The sequence below is a fragment of the Rhinopithecus bieti genome, unplaced genomic scaffold (genome assembly GCF_001698545.2).
Source record: "Rhinopithecus bieti isolate Rb0 unplaced genomic scaffold, ASM169854v2 scaffold_11380, whole genome shotgun sequence".
In the NCBI taxonomy this organism is placed as follows: domain Eukaryota; kingdom Metazoa; phylum Chordata; class Mammalia; order Primates; family Cercopithecidae; genus Rhinopithecus; species Rhinopithecus bieti.
The window spans coordinates 2,984,627-3,003,414 of record NW_016807225.1 but is presented as its reverse complement, the minus strand read 5'-3'; the positions used below and the strand labels follow the sequence as shown (position 1 = coordinate 3,003,414).

The 18,788-nt window shown below is 48.6% G+C and overlaps 1 protein-coding gene across 6 annotated transcripts in view; it reads right to left on the bottom strand.

Moving 5' to 3' along the window:
* The window catches only part of ESRRB (estrogen related receptor beta), a 188,119-nt gene that overhangs the window by 20,260 nt on the left and 149,071 nt on the right, over nucleotides 1-18,788 (bottom strand). For all 6 annotated transcript variants that reach the window (XM_017880579.1, XM_017880577.1, XM_017880578.1 and 3 more), the window contains one exon: nucleotides 15,491-15,607. In XM_017880579.1, coding sequence (XP_017736068.1) covers nucleotides 15,491-15,607 — 117 coding nt within the window. The remainder of the gene's footprint in view (nucleotides 1-15,490; nucleotides 15,608-18,788) is intronic.

The window sequence follows — 18,788 nt, the reverse complement described above, 5'->3', positions numbered from 1 at the left end:
TAGCAAATACAGCTGTACCATCAACTTGTACCCGTACCTTGGACCCTAAAGGGACAGCTAGATGCTATCCAGCTCCAGACCTGAACCTATGTGCTGCCAGCACTTTGGTTCACATTTGTTCCCTCACCCCTCCAAGTCCCTTCAGGGAGGGCAGAAGGAGCAGACACAAACACAGGAAGGATGATTCTTCCTGTGAAAGTTTTTTGGGAAAAGTTCCCTGTCTAGAAAAGCTTTCTGACTCTATCCTGTGACATGTCTACATAGAAGCCTCCTCTGTTCACTACACCCAGGTCAAACCAAACCCTCCACCAAGCTCTGCTTCCCCTTGGAATGGTGACGGGACCAAGAGTGAAAATGGTCCACCTCATCCATAAGAGACAGTAAGGGCCCCCACTTACTGAGCACCTACTGTATGCCAGGATCTTAAACATATACTCTCCTTGAGTCCAGGACAAGCCCCATCCCCACTTTACTGACCTTCTCTCCTAGATGCCACTGGAATGAACTCTCACTTCCCATCCAGCCTGCTTCCTGGCAAGCAGCTGTCAATCACAGTGAGACATGCTCAACACAAAATAAAAAGAGGTGTCCGTCCTTCAGCAAGGCAAGGACACGGGCAGCCGCCACCTCTGCTGATGGCTCCATCTGGGGTGTTCTGTGTCCTGATATAGGGCCTGACCTTTCATGGATGTTCAGGAAAGACTTGATATTGAATACAGGGGTAGATGTACCTCTTTCCTCCTCATCCCCATGCCGGGTTTCTTCATGGGCTCCCAGAGCACACCGGGCTTCCCCTACTGACTAGGCACCCATTAAGGCCAGGGGCGGCTCACAGTCCTGCCCCAACGTCTGTCAAGGTACCCAAGACACAGCACGTGCTTAGAAAATGGGAGTATTATTATTATCATCATCATCCTTATTATTACTGTTCCCCAGCATTGCACCCAAGTTTTTGCTAAATCACATTAATAATGATAATGATAACAGCATAATTTGTAAAGGACTCTCTGTATGTATTACCCTACTGAATGCACAAAAATATACAGCAGGTGCTATTATCCTCATTTTCCAAATAAGAAAAACTGAGGCTCAGAGAGATTCAGTAATTTGCCCAATAAAAGACCCAAGCTCTTTGCCATTCCATAGTATGACCTCCCAGGGTACAGCAAACGTAAGTTCTCCTCTAAATTTTCTCCTCCAGATCTTTACAGCATAGTGGTCAATGGCTCCAATCAATATGTGTATCAATTATCAGGTTATGCTGTTAAAAAAAAAAAAAGTGGCCCAGGCTGGAATGCAGTGGTGCGATCTCGGCTCACTGCAACCTCTGTACCCCTTGCCTGGGGTCGGGGAAGATGGACCCCCACCTAAGTGAAGTGGCCTTCTCCTTTTTTTACTGTTTTTGAGACAGACTCTCACTGTGTGGCCCCGGCTGGAATGCAGTGGTGCGATCTCGGCTCACTGCAACCTCTGCCTCCCAGGTTCAAGCCATTCTCATGCCTCAGCCTCCCGAGTAGCTGGGACCATAGGTGTGTGCCACCATGCCAATGGGATGTCAGGGTAAGTCCATGGCGGGACTTCTGGAATGGTTTTGCTTTTCTGAGAAAAGGGACAGACTTGTTCAGGGCGGCTCTTTTTGCCTTTCTCTTGCCCCAACCTGGAAGGTAAAGCCTACAGCTGTGGCAACCACCTTGCAGTCATGACATGGCTGTCTGAGGACACCAAAGAACACCAGAGAAGAAAGAAAGAGCTGGAGCCCCTGCCGCCATGGCTGAGAGCTCTGTGCAATACAGCAGCTGCCCATCTCCAGGCTTCTTGTAAGGTGGAAAAACCAACTTCATTTATCCATGCTTACGCTGCTAGTTATCAGGTTCTCTATAACTTGCGACAGAAAGCAATTTTCGCTGACTGATACAATGGGCAATTACTTTTAAAATTAGGATGCTTAAGCCTTATAAACACTAACTGGAAAAAAAACAAGACTTGAACTTGAAATGAGAGTTGCCTTATTGTTTGTGTCCTTATATTAATAAAATATCTAAAAGTAGACTCAGGAAACACATTAAAATACTAATTAACTTACAATTACTGTCTAGGATTATTAGATTTTATCATCTTATTGACACTTTTCTGAATGCAGAAAAGCATTAATAATGCTCAAATGTAAAGTGTCACATATTTCCAAATACTGTAATAAATACAGCTCCTCTGTTTTAACCACCGTTAACACCGTTTAATCCCTTAATGTGTACAGGTCAAAATCTTAATATTTCTGAGTGCTCCATGAATAGAAAAAAATTGATAATCCCTGGAATACATGACCCTGTGCAGATGGAGATCTTGAGTTGAGATCACGCCATTGCACTCCAGCCTGGGCAACAGAGTGAGACTCCATCTAAAAAGAAAAAAAATTAATAATTAAAAAAACCCACTTCACCCTTAAAGATTTTCTGCATCTTGGCCATATCAATGTCAATTGACTGTATCAATATCCTGGTTGTGATATTGTACTGTAGTTTTTAAAGATGTTACCATTAGGGGAAACTGGTAAGTGATGCATGGCATCTCTCTCTATTATTTCTTACAACTGCTTGTGAAGCTGCAATTATCTCAAAATAAGAAGTTTAATTAAAAACTTAAAAAAGATACTGCTGGAAAAGTCAAACGGTGTAACCATGTGGAACATAGTTTGATGGTTCCTCAAAAAGCTAAACAGAATTACCATATGATCCAGCAATCCCACTCTTAGGTATACACCCCCAAAAAACTGAAAAGAGGAATCTGAACATACATCTGTGTAGTGTGGGGAAAAGAAGCAAATTTTCCAAAAATAAAAAGAAGGAATTTGAACAGACACCTGTAGGACAATGTTCACTGCAGCATAATTCACAATAGCCAAAAGGTGGAAACAGTCGAAGTGTCTGTGGATAGATGAGTGGAGAAGCAAACGTGGTATATATGTGAAATGTTCCTTAGTCACAGAAAGGAATAAAGTTCTGATATATGCTATAACATGAATGCACTTTAAAAACACTATGCTAAGGAAAATAAAGCAGACACCAAAGGACAGATATTATGTGATTCCACTTAATCTTTCTTTTTCTTGAGACAAGGTCTTGCTCTGTTGACCAGGCTGCAGTGCAGTGAGTCCATCACAGCTCACTGCAACCTCAAACTACTAGGCTCAAGTGATCCTCCTGCCTCAGCCTCCCCAGTAGCTGGGACTGCAAGTGCACACCACCACACCCCATTTTTTTTAAGAGACAGGGTCTCACTCTATAGGCCAGGTTGGCTCACTACAGCCTTGATCTCCCAGCCTCAAGAGATCTTCTCACCTCAGCTCCCACATAGCTAGGACCATAGGCACACGCCACTACACCTAGATAATTTTTTAAAAACATTTTTTTTGTAGAGATGGGGGTCTCACTATGTTGCCCAGGCTGGTCTCAAACTCCTGACCTCAAGTGATCCTTCTGCCTCAGCCTCCCAAAGTGCTGAAATTACAGGTATGAAACAGTGTGCCTGGCCCCCTCCTTTTTTTTTTTTTCTTTTTTGGTAGATGGGGGATCTCACTATGTTGCCCAGGCTGGACTTGAACTCCTGGTCTGATGGTGATTACATAATAGTTTGTTTCGTTTTGCTTAGTTTGAGACAGGGTTGCAGTTTGTCACCCAGGCTGGAGTGCAGTGGCATGATCCTGGACTCAAGTGATCCTCCTGCCTCAGCCTCCTGAGTAGCTGGGATTACAGGTACATGCCACCACACCTGACTAATTTTTGTATATTTTGTAGATGTAGGGTTTCACCATGTTGGCTAGGCTAGTCTCAAACTCCTGAGCTCAAGCAATCCGCCCTCCTCAGCCTCCTGAAGTACTGGGATTACAGGGATGAGCCACGGTAACTGGCCGGTGATTGCATACTATTGTGAATGTGTTTGATGTCACTGAATTGTACACTTAATTTCTAAAATGCCAAGTTGTATGTGATATATATTTTGCCACAATTTACAAATATAGGAATACAAAATGCTATCAAACTGTATACTCTAAATGGGTGAACTATATTTCAATAAAGCTGTTAAAAATTTAAAAAAATATGTATCCTTTCTCAAGTTAGTGGAATTAAACAACGTAAAATGTTGAAACATGTGACAGAGTGCTTGGTACACAGTAGGCACTCAGTAGTAACTTCTTGCCTTTCATCTGCCTAGTGAAGGTCATGGAGTCTGGCTTGAACTGCCTTCCTCATGGAAGAGAGAAACATCCCCACAGCTGTAACTACCGTGAGTCAGATGTATTAAATGAAGAAATTAAAGTTCAGAGAGGTTAAATATTGTACCCAAGGCACACAGCCTGAACACCGGGACTCTCTGGAACATGCCAGGGGGTCTGATGGCCGCCTTTGTCCAACTTGAGAACAGAGGTCCCACCCTTGGCTGCAGTCATAACTGCTCCCACCTCCACCGGCCTCATCACCAGGCTGGTGCCCCTCGTGCCTGTGGTGGCCAAGCCCACTTCCCAGCTCAGGGTACAAAAAATAGCAAAGAAGCTTCGGGGCCAATCTGGGACAGAAACTCCTTGAGAGGAGGGGAGCAGAGCTCCCCACCTGCTGGCCCCTCCTATCCACTGCAGGCACGTCATGGCGTACACAGCGGGCAGCTTACACATCTGGGATCGGATATCCACGAGCTGGCTTGATAAGATCAGGCTTCTGACATTTTTCTTAATGGAAGTAAAATAATTCCTTCTTCCCTCCATCTCCCTCCTTTCTTCTCATCTTCCCTCCCTAAGCTGGACAAGATCCCAGTCTTTCAGAAGTAAAAATAGCCGAGTGTGCAGGGTCAGCCACAGTGGAGCCACTTTAAGCTTCTTTCCTTTATACCCAGGCACTAAAAATAGCAGGCTAAAGCTCTGCAAAGCGTGGCCCTGCACCTGGCCCTAAACCTGTCCCATGAGCTTCCCCATCATATTTCTCTTCCAACAGGAAAGGTTCAGACAGGGCAGGCGGGGGAAACGTCTCTGAGCCAGTGTCCTCCCATGAGCTACTGTCCAGGTCTGAGGTCAAGATCCCCACTGGCATTGCAAGGTTTTCACGACCAACACCCTTCTCTTCCCCTTATCCAGAACCTTCCCCCATCACCATCGCCAAATTCAACATCCCTGGTTTATTAACGAAATAAGCAGCTTCACGGTTTACAAATCTATTTCATACCCGTATCTCATTTGAGCTGCCAAACAATGTTGAGGAGGAAGAATATACACAATTATGATTAGTCCCATGTAAGATCTGAGGCTCAGAAAGAATCACTCAGAATCACACAGCCAAGAAACGTCACAAGGAAGTTTTGAACCTTGTGACGTTTTGAACCTTGATTTTCAGATCTCCAAGTCCTATCTTCTTTGCCCTAAACTTGTGACACCAGTCCCATATAATTTCAGAATGCCTTGGGAAGCCTTTGAACAGCACAGACTTTGAGGACTTACCCATTTAGAGGCTCCAAGTCGGTAGGTCTAGGGAGACGTCGAGGAATGAGTGTTTTTCCAAAGCTCCTCTACTAATTCTAATTATGTGCCCAGTCTGGGGAGCACTGTGCTAAACCTATTTTATTCAATACTTTTATGTGACCGGTATTCTTCCCAGGAAACTTGGGGTGAACTCCCTGCCTGTAGGTTCTACCAAACTATAGCTGACCCACCTCCAGGAGGAGGAGAAAACCACCCAGAAGGTGATGTGGATATCATGAGCCCCTGAGGTTCTGGAAGTTGTGTGGGCATGCTCATGGGCACTCCAGCCCAGTGTGATGCCCTGAACTCTCAGCCACAACCCCTGTATACACTGGGCTTCCTTCAGCCATCTGCTTTGTGCGGGTTTCTGGGTGACAGGCAAGCTTGCCTTGCTGCCTCAGACACTATGGCTCTTTTGGGCTGCCTCTTACCCCGATGAGATACCATAAAGGCAGAGCGCCTCACACCTGACTTCCTAAAAGCTAACAGAGAGAGTCTTGTAGCTAAACAGACACAGATGACACCTAATATTCCGGGGCCTTTGCCAGCTACTCTGTGGACTCTGGGCCCTGTGGTGGGTAAGTGGTAGTGAGTGATGAGCTCCCAGAATTCTGCCTATTAAAGGAGTGTCTGCTATCATGCTGGGCTCCTCCAGACACTTCTTATCATGCCACCATGTCCCCAAGGGCATTTTGACAAAACTGTGTTATGCCTGCATTCCCAACTGCCAAGAAGTCTCCAAAACTGTACACCTGACACAGAGAAGTTATTTCAGCCCAGCTTCCCTTTCCTTTCCCTTCTTCTTTTTTCCCCTTTGAGAAAGGGCTGCAGGCTTCATTACTGGCCAAGGCATCAACGGTGAGGTTGGAATAGGCTTCTTAGAAGGAATTCCACATAGCCAAGGAGACTAGATTCCACCCAGCTCTGTCATTTACGAGCTGTGTGGCCTTGGTCAAATCACTGAAACTCAGTTGACCAGATCAGGCATGGCAAAGACTTATCACCTGCCTTCCATTTCTTAGTCTGTGGCAGACATTGCTAATCAATCATGGCACTCTTGCCTGCTAATCCCAGACACTGCCTAAGAAGCCTTTAAATCATGCACTCCAGCTGAGTCCAACTAAAGGCAATTTGCCATCCTGGAGCCTGAATTAAGAACAATTGTGTTAGAGGTAGCCAGCGCAAACAAGTATGCAAATAAACAAATAAATAAATAAATAAGATAATGTCAGACTGAAAGAAGTTCAATGAAGAAGCATACAAGGGGATATGATAGCATGTAATAGAGTGGACAGGGAGGCCTTTCTGAGAAGATAACATTTAACTTGAGGTCGGAAGGATAAGAAGGAGCCAGCCTTGGGGAGAACATTCCAGGCAGAGGGAAGGCCCTGAAAGTCCTAAGATGGGAAACCGTTTGTCATGCTTGAGGGTCAAAAATAGCCAGGGAGGCTGGAGCAGAGTGGGTAGGAGTGAGCAGACAGGAAAGGCATGGTATGAGATGATACTGAAGAGGCAGGGAGTGGATAGACCATGCAAGGTCTTGAAGACCAAAGCAAAGTGTTTGGATTGTATTTTAAGTGCAATGGAGAGTCACTGAGTGATGTAAAGCAAAAGGACAGAATCTTACCAGTGCTTTAACAAGATCACTGCTAGGGGGATTAAACAGTACCAAGAGTGGAATCAGAAGTCCAGTTAGGAAACTGTTGCAATGGTCCAGGAAAAAAACAATGCTTCTTTGGACCAGGGTCATGACCATGGAGATGAAGAAAAGTAGGAGAATCTGAAATACATTTTGGACATTGATCTGGGAGGAGTCAAGGATGACCTGCAGGTTTCTCTTGAGCAACAGGTGACTAGCATCATGATTCCTGAGATGGGAAAGACTGGACAGGATAGAAGGAGGAATGGTTCAAATCTAGAGTTAATCCCTAGACATGTTAATCTGTGATGTCTCATAAGGGACCCAAGTGGAAATGCCAATAGGGCAGTTAGACATGGAGGTCTAAAATATCTAGGGAAGACTTTGGGAGGCTGAAGCAGGAGGGTTACTTGATGCCAGGGGTTCGAGACCAGCCTGAGCAACATAGCAAGATCTTGTCTCTACAAAAAAAAAATTTAAAAATTAGCCCCACATGGTGGCACATGCCTGCAGACCAGCTACTTGGGAGGCTGAGGTGAGAGGATCTCTTGAGCCCAGGAGTTAGAGGTTACAGTGAGCTATGATCACATCACTGTACTCCAGCCTGGGCCACAGAGCAAGACCTTGTCTCTTTAACAAAAACAACAACAAAATCCCCACAAAAAAACAATACTTGTCCTTGAAAATATGTCATTCTCATCATTCTCTTTTCCCACACCAACAACGTTTTAGCTGTGTACATGACGTCCCAGATAATGGCTACAATTCCAAGACTCCCTGGCAGAGAAGCGTGGCCCTGTGACTCAGTTCCAGCAATGGGCTGTGAGTAGGAAGAACAGATGTGTGCTACTTGTGGTCCTGCCCTTCACATGGGCTTTTCCTCCTTCTAGATGTCTGTGAGATGGGGAAGAACTGGGGTCCGCAAGGGCGAGCCACATGCTAAGCTTGGCAGAGCTGCCAGCTGGTCCTGGATTGCCTGTGACCTACGGACTGTTACGTGAGAAATGAGCAGGAATGAAACTGCTATCCTGCTTAGCCTTCTGGGTGGTTTTGGAGTTTGGTTTGTTTTGTGGAGGGGGAAAGGGAGTCTCTTTCTTTTAGAAGCCTAGCCTGGCCTGGAGTGGTGGCTCACACCTGTAATCCCAACGCTTTGGGAGGCCGAGGCGGGTGGATCACCTGAGGTCAGGAGTTCGAGACTAGCCAGGCCAACATGGTGAAATCCCATAAAAAAAATTAGCCAGGTGTGGTGGCACATGCCTGTAGTCCCAGCTGCTCAGGAGGCTGAAGCATGAGAATCACTTGAACCCGGGAGGCGGAGGTTACAGGGAGCTGAGATTGTGCCATTGCACTCCAGTCTGGGTGACAGAGCAAGACTTTGTCTCAAAAAAAAAAAAAAGCCTACCTTACACTACCTAATGTGATATACTATAAGTGTATTTCTGGATCTTTTCAATGTTAACCTTTTTTTTTTTAAAGAAAGGAGTGAATGGGATAAGAAAATGAATATAGCAAGTGCTGTCAATTCCTTTTGGAGGCTTTGTTGAGAGAGTGGGATCAGGTAGCAATAACTGGATTGAGATAAAGGGATAAAACACAGTTGTGGATTTTTTAAATTTAATTTCGTTTTTGGCTGGGCATGGTGACTCACGCCTGTAATCCCAGCATTTTGAGAGGCTGAGGTGGGTGGATTGCTTGAGCCCAGGAGTTTGAGAACAACCTGGGCGAGACCCTGTCTCTTTTTTTTAATGTGAAAAAAATGTTTAAATATTTTTTAAAAGTTAAAAAATAAATTTAATTTTGTCTTCATAATGGGAGAACAGAAGTATGCTTGTTTGCTAATTAAAATGACCCAGTAGTGAGGGAGAATTCGATGGTCCTAGAAGCAGAGAAGATACTATAGGAGTGAAGTCCTTGGTAAAAGGTTGGGCATGGTAGCTCACTCCTGTGATCCCAGCACTTGGGAAGGCTGAGGCGGGCAGATCATTTGAGGTCAGGAGTTTGCGAACAGCCTGACCAACACGCTGAAACCCCGTCTCTACTAAAATACAAAAACTTAGCTGGGCGTGGTGGTGCATGCCTGTAATCTCAGCTACTTGGAAGGTTGAGGCAGGAGAATCGCTTGAACCCAGGAGGCAGAGGTTGCAGTGAGCCAAGATTGCACCACTGCACTCCAGCCTGGGCAACAGAGTGAGATTCCATCTCAAAAAAAAAAAAAGGAATGAAGTCCTTGGTAAAGAAGAGAGTGATTCAGAGCACAGGAGGGCAGGAGGGGGACCACCTTTTGTCAGGATTGGAAATACTTCTATTCTACCAAAAGGAATGCAGAAAACAGGTGCACAAACTGGTAAGTTTGTGGATTCAACGGTAGGAGGGTAAGAAATTTCACACGTGACTTTCTATCTTTTCACGAACATGTGAAGCAAGATTACCAGTCAGAGTAGGGAGTGAGGTTACAGGAGATTCAAAATTGCCTCTGGATCACGGAAGAAAATCCATTTTGTAACATGAAGAATATCTATCTCTAATCAACAATCAGACTTAACGGTATAACTCCAGGGGCTTTCCCTGAAGATTGGGAGCAAGATGAAGATAGGCACTATTATGATTCCCATTTTGTGGAGGAGGAAAGGGAGGCTTACAGGGGTTTGAGTAACCGGCCCAAGGAGCCGATAAGTGTTGAAGCTAAGGTTTAACCAGGCCTACGTGATCACGGAACCCGTTATCCAAAAGCCTGCAGTGAACAGTAACAATAATTCAGCACAGACAAGATCATCTCCTGAGTCTTCATTCAATCAACACGTCTCCAACCAGAGGTCATTGTGGCTGAGTGGGCCAAAGACTTCAGGGTGCCTGGGAAGATCCTGTGAGCTGTCAGGTACGTGTGTGTGTGTGTGTGTGTGTGTGTGTGTGTGTGTGTATGTGTGTGTGTTTGTGTGTGTGTGGTTGGGGGTGGCAGTGTGTGTAGAATGTAAAGTGGCTCGAAAGGGATGCAAACACACATCAACATTCTCAGGCTGTAGCTCAATACCATTCTCTAAAGTGGTAAAGAGTTGGTTTGTTTCAAAACACTAATATATTTTGGAAAAGAAAAAGAATGTTTAAAGGCAAGTCATCTCTCATGCTCTTTCTTCATTCACAGGGCCAGAAAAAAGGCGATATTTCTGGCATGGGCTAGAGGCAGAATACTCTATAAATACAAGGCCATTAAATCCCATGCAGTGGGAACCTGATCAGGGCCTCCTTTTAATTTCCTGACATGAGCTGGCCACTAACGCAATTACCCAGAATCCCCGGAGGAGCCCTCCACCTTCCCAGCAAGCACAAAGCGAGTGAGAGCACATTGCATGGATGTCGGCCCAGCTTTCACTGAAATCAAATATCTTTTAGAAAACACTTGGGGAAAGGCAGGCAGGGGCTGAGTGGGGGAGAAGTGGAGCGGACTTGGGAGGCTGGTCACATGAGGGATGTGAGGTGAGGAGGAGGTGAAGCTGGCAGGGACAGGCTGTCTAGAGAGAATTGCTGAAATCCCACAGCTGCACTGAGGACTTGGGGAGCCCCCTAGGAAATGCAGTTAGTGGTTTTCCAGGGCTTTTCCGGATTAGGGGCTGAGTCAGTCCACGCCCTAGCCAGGCTGCAAAGGCTGACTACCGGGGGAGCTGCCCATCCTGATTCTAGAACCCACAGTGGGGACCAGCCCAACACAAGGCCACCTTTTAAGATTCCCACCAACAAATCCAGGAAGCAAATCAGGGCGGCCAGACACCAGTCTGCCTCCCCCGACACAAGGGGCAGACTGATGAAAAGCTGACTGTAAATGACAGTGTCTTTGAATCGAACACTAGAATTTTTTTTTTGAGACAGAGTCTTGCACTGTCACCCAGTCTGGAGTGTAGTGATGTAGTCTCAGCTCACTGCAACCTCTGCCTCCTGGGTTCAAGCAATGCTCCTGCCTCAGTTTCCAGAGTAGCTGGGATTACATGCATGTGCCACCACGCCCAGCTAATTTTTGTATTTTTAGTAGAGAGGGCATTTCGCCATTTGGCCAGGCTGGTCTTGAACCCCTGACCTCAGGTGATCTGCCCACCTTGGCCTCCCCAAGTGCTGTGAGCCACTGTGCCCAGCCTGAATCAAACACTGGAGTATTTTAACACATTAAGGGAGCTGACATTGCAAAGCAATCCCATAGTGGATTCTGCCAAGAGGAGCTGTCCCATCTGTCCCAGGTCCCCACTTTGACCAGTGCCGGAGAGCAGGTATGAAGATGCCTATTTTACAGTGAAGAAATGGAAGCATGTGGGTGTGAGTAATAATATTAAATGGCAGCCGAGGGCGGTGGCTCACGCTTGTAATCCCAGCACTTTGGGAGGCTGAGGCGGGCAGATCATGAGGTCCAGAGACCGAGACCGTCCTGGCCAACATGATGAAATCCCATCTCTACTAAAAATACAAAAATTAGCTGGGCATGGCAGTGCGCGCTTGTAGTCCCAGCTACTCAGGAGACTGAGGCAGGAGAATTGCTTGAACCCAGGAGGTGGAGGGTGTGGTGAGCCTAGATGGCGCCACTGCAACTCCAGCCTGGCGACAGAGGGAGACTCCATCTCAAAAGAAAAAAAAAAAAATTACATGGGCAAAAATACCTAATAACCAGGGGCAGAACACAGGCCACCAACTCCTAACCCAGATTTTGTATTCAATTTTAAAAGAGAAAATTACTTTTCTCTGAAAATACAGATTTTTATGTACTAGATTTGCTTAAAGCAAGATAGGCCTTTGGACATCTCCTACTTTCCAGGGTCTGCTCTGGATGTTCCTGGGAGAAAGTCACAGGGAGGTGGCCATAGGATCTGTCCCAACCATGTGAGGAATCTGAAAAGCTTGGATCCCTGAGCTGAGCACAGTCTTAAGAGAGAGGGAGAGCCAGAGAAAGCCCAAGTCTGATCTCTTCTGTGGCTGTTGCTGGGCCCCCAAATTGGGAAACGATCTCTGATTATTTTACTTAAGAAAGGAAAAATCATAAAACACAAGGAGAGTGTGGCTGGATGCGGGGGAGGGTGGTGTTCAGACGTGCAGGCAAGGGGAGCAGAGAGGGCGGAGGCACCCACGTCTCTCCCTCTGCAGCCCTCCTCGAGTCCCTGGCCCCCCAAACTCCCCCAGCAACAGAGGCCCACTGTGGGACCCTAATGCGGAGGAGCAGTCCTGGGGAAGGTGAAGTTTGCCTTTCAGAGTCCCGTCAGAGTCTGAGATGGGCGATGAGCCCACGCTGGTCTCAGGGGCCCTGGGCCTTGCCTGCAGAGCCAGGAGGGACCCCCAAACAAAAGCTAAGCCAGGCAGCTGCCAAGAGCCCCCACCTGGCAGGGGCCCAGGCTGTTGAAGGAGGTATGCTCCTCCTAAGGGGGTCGGTCCCCACGGAGCTTCAGATCCCAGGATCTCTCCAAGGCCCTGCAGGGGACAGAAACTAAACTCGGCTCTCTGCTTTGTCCACACTTGGGAGCTTTTGTGTCATCTCCCCGCTCTTGGATCTGGACCTGCCAGCACTGGTGGGGAGTGGGGGAGGGAGTGTTCCAGTGGCTGTCCCTTCTTTCTTCAGGCAGAGCTCCTTAAAGGGCCTTTTCGGGCTCAGCGTGTCTGTCTGGGAGGCCCCAGCTGCCACCCTGGGTAAAGGACATCAACCAAAGGGCTATATTTGCAGCAGGGCAGGGGTGTCAACACTGAGGCTTCCCTTGCACGTCCTGCCCACTTGAGGCAGCAGGGGTCTCATGCCTCTGTCCTCCCAGCACCCCCAATACCATCATCCTGGGACACATAGTGTCCACCTCATTTCTCTGACAAGTGCTAGTGTGGATGTCTGAGCGGCCACCGGTCAATTGTGGGCCTCACCACCTCCCTTCCTGCCATCAGTGCACCCCTCACCATCTCCTGCTTTCTGGGAAGCCACTAGAAAGTGCCCTTCTCTCTTCCCAGCACTGCATAGCCCCTAAAGAGACTCTGCTCAGTGTTACGAGACGTCCAGGAATTGAGTGGGGGTCCCCTCTGGCCCTCCCCCATCCCTGCCCTGTGCCATGGGGAGCAGACACTGAACAGGGCAAGGAAAGTTCCAGCCTCTGGGCCCAGCTCCCCTCAAATGAATGTGTGACTGAGGGTGGGAGTCATCTCACTCCAGCTCCTGCAGGGCTCCATTTTGTCACCTGTAAAATTCAGGGCTATATTGAAAACAATGAGGCTTCTGGCTGCTTTACGTACCTGGGATGCTGTCAAGTAGGAAGGGAGGCTGCATGCTGCAACCAAGTGGCCCCTGGCCCTCTGCTTGACCTGCTGTTCTCACATCCAACTTCGTCTCTGGATGTAAGAACAACAGGTCAAGCAGCTCCATCTCTAGGGCTTAAGAGGAATAAATGAGTCTCCAAAGCTTAGAAACCCTCAGATTCCCAGCACCACATGGAGAGGAAAGTTGAGAGACCAGCACTCAGGCATGCTTCTAGGGGCCTTTGCGCCTCGATTTTCCCATCTGTGAACACCAGGAGGCTCTGAAGGAGCAGAAAGAGCCTGGCATAGGAGTCAGGGGACCCAGTTCAGCCACTAGTTTGGGTCATCCTATCCAGGAGCAAGACCAAAATTATATAGAGTCAAAAATGAACTAACATCCGCAGGCTCGATGTGGCCCATTTTTAATCTGGAAAGGAGATCGTTTTTTCGGTTGAGCCCCTAACGAAGCAGCTGGCCTGTCTAAGAGCTGAGTGGTCCGCTCCATCACAAAGGGGTTAAATGAAGCCCTGAATGAGGAGCATTTTAAAAGCCAGTGTGCCATGTCGACACAAAGGCCACCGAGGGTCTGCCTCAAGAGCTTCTGTTTAATGGATATAGGTGCTGGGCTGAGCTGAGGTGAAGTGGGGGACCTGGAAATGGTAAACGGAAGTGGAAGGTCCAATTTCTATAGCACATGATGGTCCAAGTTGTTCTGACAAAGCATCTTAGGTCTGGGCCCTCATCTTCGGAGGGCCCTGGGAGAGGGGATAGACTGGGGCTCCCAAGGCTGGGCTGGGCTTCCAGATGCCCACTCCCAGCCTTCCCCTCCAGGAAGGGTCTGCATTCCAGACTTGTCCCTTGGTTCTTTCTGTAGCCCCTTCTGATCACCCCCACACACCTCTTTTCCTGTTTCCTCCCACTTCTAGAAGGATTCCAGGCCCAGAGCTTAAAAGTTGATCTCTAAGAGTTGTCACTGGCTCCCCTTGGAAGCTGGAGAAGCAGGGAAACCACATACACTCACGACCCATCCCCAAAATGGTACTGAACGAGGTTACTCAAACTAAAAACATTGTCGGGGCATGGTGGTTCATGCCTGTAATCCCAGCACTTTAGGAGGCTGAGATGGGAGGACAGCCTGAGCCCAGGAGTTCGAGACCAACCTGAGCAACATGACAAGACCTTGCCTCTACTGATAATATTTTAATATAAGAAAAGGAGCAAATCAATAGAGAAAGTGAGGAAGAGGAGATCTGGAGCAGTTGTCCCAATGACAGCTACGTGTCATTTCAAATTTTCTAGTAGCCACATTAAAGAATAGATAAAAAGAGGCATGTGATGCTAATTTCACAATGTTTTATTTAACATGTTCAGAAGATTAGCCTTTCTGCATGCAATCATGTTTTTAAAATTATTACCACCAGACTTTACACTGCTTTTTATGGTCCTATTAAGTCTTCTAAAGAGGGTATGTGTTGTACACTGAGCACACCTCTGTTTGGACCAGCGCTCGGGAGCCACGTGTGGCTTGTGGTTGCCATATTAGACAGCACAGCTCTAGAGACAGAGGACACAGGGAGAGAAAGGAGAGGGAAGGGAGAGGATGGGAAGAGAGGGACAAGGAAGGGACCAGCATTTCCAAGGCAAGAGCCATGTCCTGTCCACCCACCAGAAAACAAATGCCATTCTTCACAGCTAAAAGGAACATTATTTATCATTCCTGGCCTTAATGTGTCTGTCCTTTCCAACCCCGAGCCCTCGAGGGTGCTGGGGGATATAACAGCTTCTTAAGCCTACCCCTCCTAGGGTGGAGGTGGGGTTTGCCCCTAAAGGAGGGCCTTCCCAGAGTGCCAGGCCAGCTGTCTGGGGCCCAAGTGGGGTCAGGGGTTCTGAAGAATCCTTAATGGAGAAATTCCAATTCCCACTTCCCTAAAGGAGGAGAGCCATGCGGGAGCTGTGGCGGGCTGGCAGGGTGTGGGAGGAGATGGGCGCCCAGACTGGGTCTCACCCTGGGACACAGGTCTGCGGCTTGTGGGTGTCTCACGGGGATGAAAACTCCCCAGCAAGCAGAGCCTCACGGCAAACCCCGACTCGCTGGGGCCTCTTACCTTCCTTCAGCATCCCCACTTTGAGGCATTTCATGAAGCGGCAGGCCTGGCAGGACTTGCGCCTCCGTTTGGTGATCTCACACTCATTGGTGGCCGGGCAACTGTACTCGATGTTCCCTGCAATCAGACACAGAGAGGGTTGCCAGGTGCTGGCCGCCCAGGGTCCCCACCTGCCAGCGCAGGGCTGGATGGAGGGGGATTTTAATTCGCCAGAGCTGCCACTCCCCGCCACCCCGAGGCTCCCACAGAGCAGCGTTCTCAAAGCAGGTGCTTTGAGGTGCTTGTCAGAACGTTTCAAACTCTCTTCCATATGGAGACTCCAGGTAGCAGGTGTGGGTGGACCAGGCAGCCACTTGGGGAAACACCCTCCAGAGGATGGCCACCCACAGTGTTGAAGCCACCTGTGGGCAGGGACATCGAAACTCACTGAGCTAGCCTTTTACTCCGGGAGGAGAACACCCCCTGTGCTGACCAGAACATCAGCACAGACCACCACCACCACCACCGGCTCCTCCAGCCTCCAGCCTGGGACCCTGATGTGCGGGAAGAGCCTCTTGGAAACTCTGTGTCCACCAGGATCAAGGCCTGGGTTCTGCATCGCACTGGAGTGGCCCAGGCCACCTGGCTTTGCTGACCTTGAGGATATGCTTCCTCTCACCAAGTTGAAATTTCCTCGTCTTCAAAACAGTGAGATAATCTACTAAAGACCGCATACGGACAAAAACACTATCCAATTCAAGGGGGTCATTTTATAAGCACAGTTCGTTCAGCAGAGGGAATCTGTGATAAATTTTTCAGGCCACTCCTTTCATGGGTTATAAGAACAGCTACCAGGCTGGGCACAGTGGCTCATGCCTGTAATCCCAGCACTTTCAGAAGCTAAGGTGGGTGGATCACCTGAGGTGAGAGTTTGAGACCAGCCTGACCAATATGGCGAAATGCTGTCTCTACTAAAAATACAAAAAATTTAGCCAGGTGTGGTGGTGTGTGCCTGTAATCCCAGCTACTCGGGAGGCTGAGACAAGAGAATTGCTTGAACCCGGGAGGCAGAGGTTGCGGTGAGCTGAGATCACGCCACTGCACTCCAACCTGGGCGACAGACCAAGACTCTGTCTCAAACAAAACAAAACAAAACAAAGAATGGCTACCATAAACCCAACCCATGCTCCTTTAAGCTGTAGGCCCCACGAAGCCAGGACCTTGGGCTGCTCCCCAGTGTCCAGCAGCACTGAGCACAGCCCCCGCCATATAGAGACGGGCAGGTAGAATGCAGCGAATGAAGGAACTACAGAGTCCTTCCCAATAGCAATTCCATGAAAGAGAAAGTAAGTACTAACACTATTCCCATTTGACAGGTGAGTTTTCCAAGTGTTTCTATGCCGTGTGAACACAGAGGTCTTCTTTAGGTTGAACTGACCTTCCAGTGCTCTTCCTGGGAGGGCTGACAGTCCAGTCAGGAGAGGCTGCGGCTGCCTTTCTAATACAGGCATCTGCCCTGGGCACGCTGACCTGCTGACTCTTATTAACGAATATGCATTGAGCACCTACAGTGTGCCTGGTAATGGAAGGAAAGGCAATGGGTGGAGAGCGGGGTGCGGGGGGGTGGGGAGCGTAAAGAAATGTAACTGGAGTGGCCGGGCGCAGTGGCTCCTGCCTATAATCCAGCACTTTGGGAGGCTGAGGCAGGTGGATCACCTGAGGCCCGGAGTTCGAGACCAGCCTGGCCAACATGGTGAAACCCCGTCTCTACTAAAAACACAAAAAAAACAAGTAGCTGGGCGTAGGGGTGGGCACCTGTAATCCCAGCTACTCGGGAGGCTGAGGCAGGAGAATCACTTGAACCCAGGAGGCGGAGGTTGCAGTGAGCCAAGATCGTGCCATTGCACTCCAGCCTGGGTGACAAGAGCAAAACTCCGTCTCAAAAAAAAAAAAAAAAAAAAAAAAAAAAAAAAAAAAAAAAAATGCAACCGGAAGGTACAAATGAAAAACAGCACATCACAGTGCTGTTTTGTTATGGTGTCTCTTTGGCTCCCAAAGTCCCAAAGTCACTGAGGTCAGCCTGAGCCAGGGTTTTCCAGAACAGAATCTCTCAACTGGAACACATCTGTCTTTCCAGCCCCACCCAGACACCCACTTCCTGAGGGAGCAGGGAGGAGCTGGAGGCTTGCCTCTCTGAATCCTCCACACTAAACCCTACCCACTTCAGAAGAATAGCAGCTAAAATTTACTGTGCACCTACTGTGTGCACAATTTGCACCAGCTCCCTCAGTCCTCACAACAGCCTCTGAAGGTACATCAGTGTCTGATTTCACAGACCAAGAAACTGAGGCTCTGGGAGCTGAAGCGGGTTACGCAAGGCCACACAGAGCTCCTGTCCCACCCTGCATCTCACAAGGAAGATGGGGAAATTGGAAGTGCTGCCCCCTAAGGACAGGCCCCTGGTGCTGACGCAGCAGCTGAGGTCGCCTGGTGGGCAGCAGGGGAGAAGGGTGGCCTTGGGCTTCCCTGTGTCACTACCTCCCCACATGGGATATGGATGGAAACCTTTTCTATTGGATTTTCTGGGAACAAGCATGAACCATGTTCTACCATTAAAAAGTGCTTTGAGGTAGCAAAATTACTCAATGTGCCTAACTGTATTGAGTACTCATGATGGCTCAGTGAGTATTCTCATCCTTTCTTACTGGTGAGGAAAACTATTTCTGGAGCACCTTGGAGATCTACAGGTGAAGGCTAGTGATCCTCCGTCCCTCTCTCCCTCGCTCCCTCTCTCTCCCTCTCCCTCTCTCTGCCTCTCTCCCTCAGTCTCTCTCTCTCTCTCCCTGTCTCCCCCTCTCCCCCCTCTGTCCCTCTCTCTGTCTCTCTCCCTCTCTGTCCCTCTCTCTCCCTCCCTCTCTCCCTCTCTGTCCCTCTCTCTCCCTCCCTTTCTCCCTCTCTCCCTCTCTGTCCCTCTCTCTCCCTCCCTTTCTCCCTCTCTCCCTCTCTCTCCCTCCCTTTCTCCCTCTCTCCCTCTCTCTCCCTCCCTTTCTCCCTCTCTCCCTCTCTCTCCCTCTCTCTCCCTCCCTTTCTCCCTCTCTCCCTCTCTCTCCCTCTCTCTCCCTCCCTTTCTCCCTCTCTCCCTCTCTCTCCCTCCCTTTCTCCCTCTCTGTCCCTCTCTCTCCCTCCCTTTCTCCCTCTCTCCATCTCTCTCCCTCTCTCCCTCTCTCTCCCTCTCTCAAGTCCAGCAGGCATCACCTTTTTCTCCATCCCATTTCTTGCAGGGAGGGAGCTGGAGGTCATGCTCTGTGCTGGAGGATGG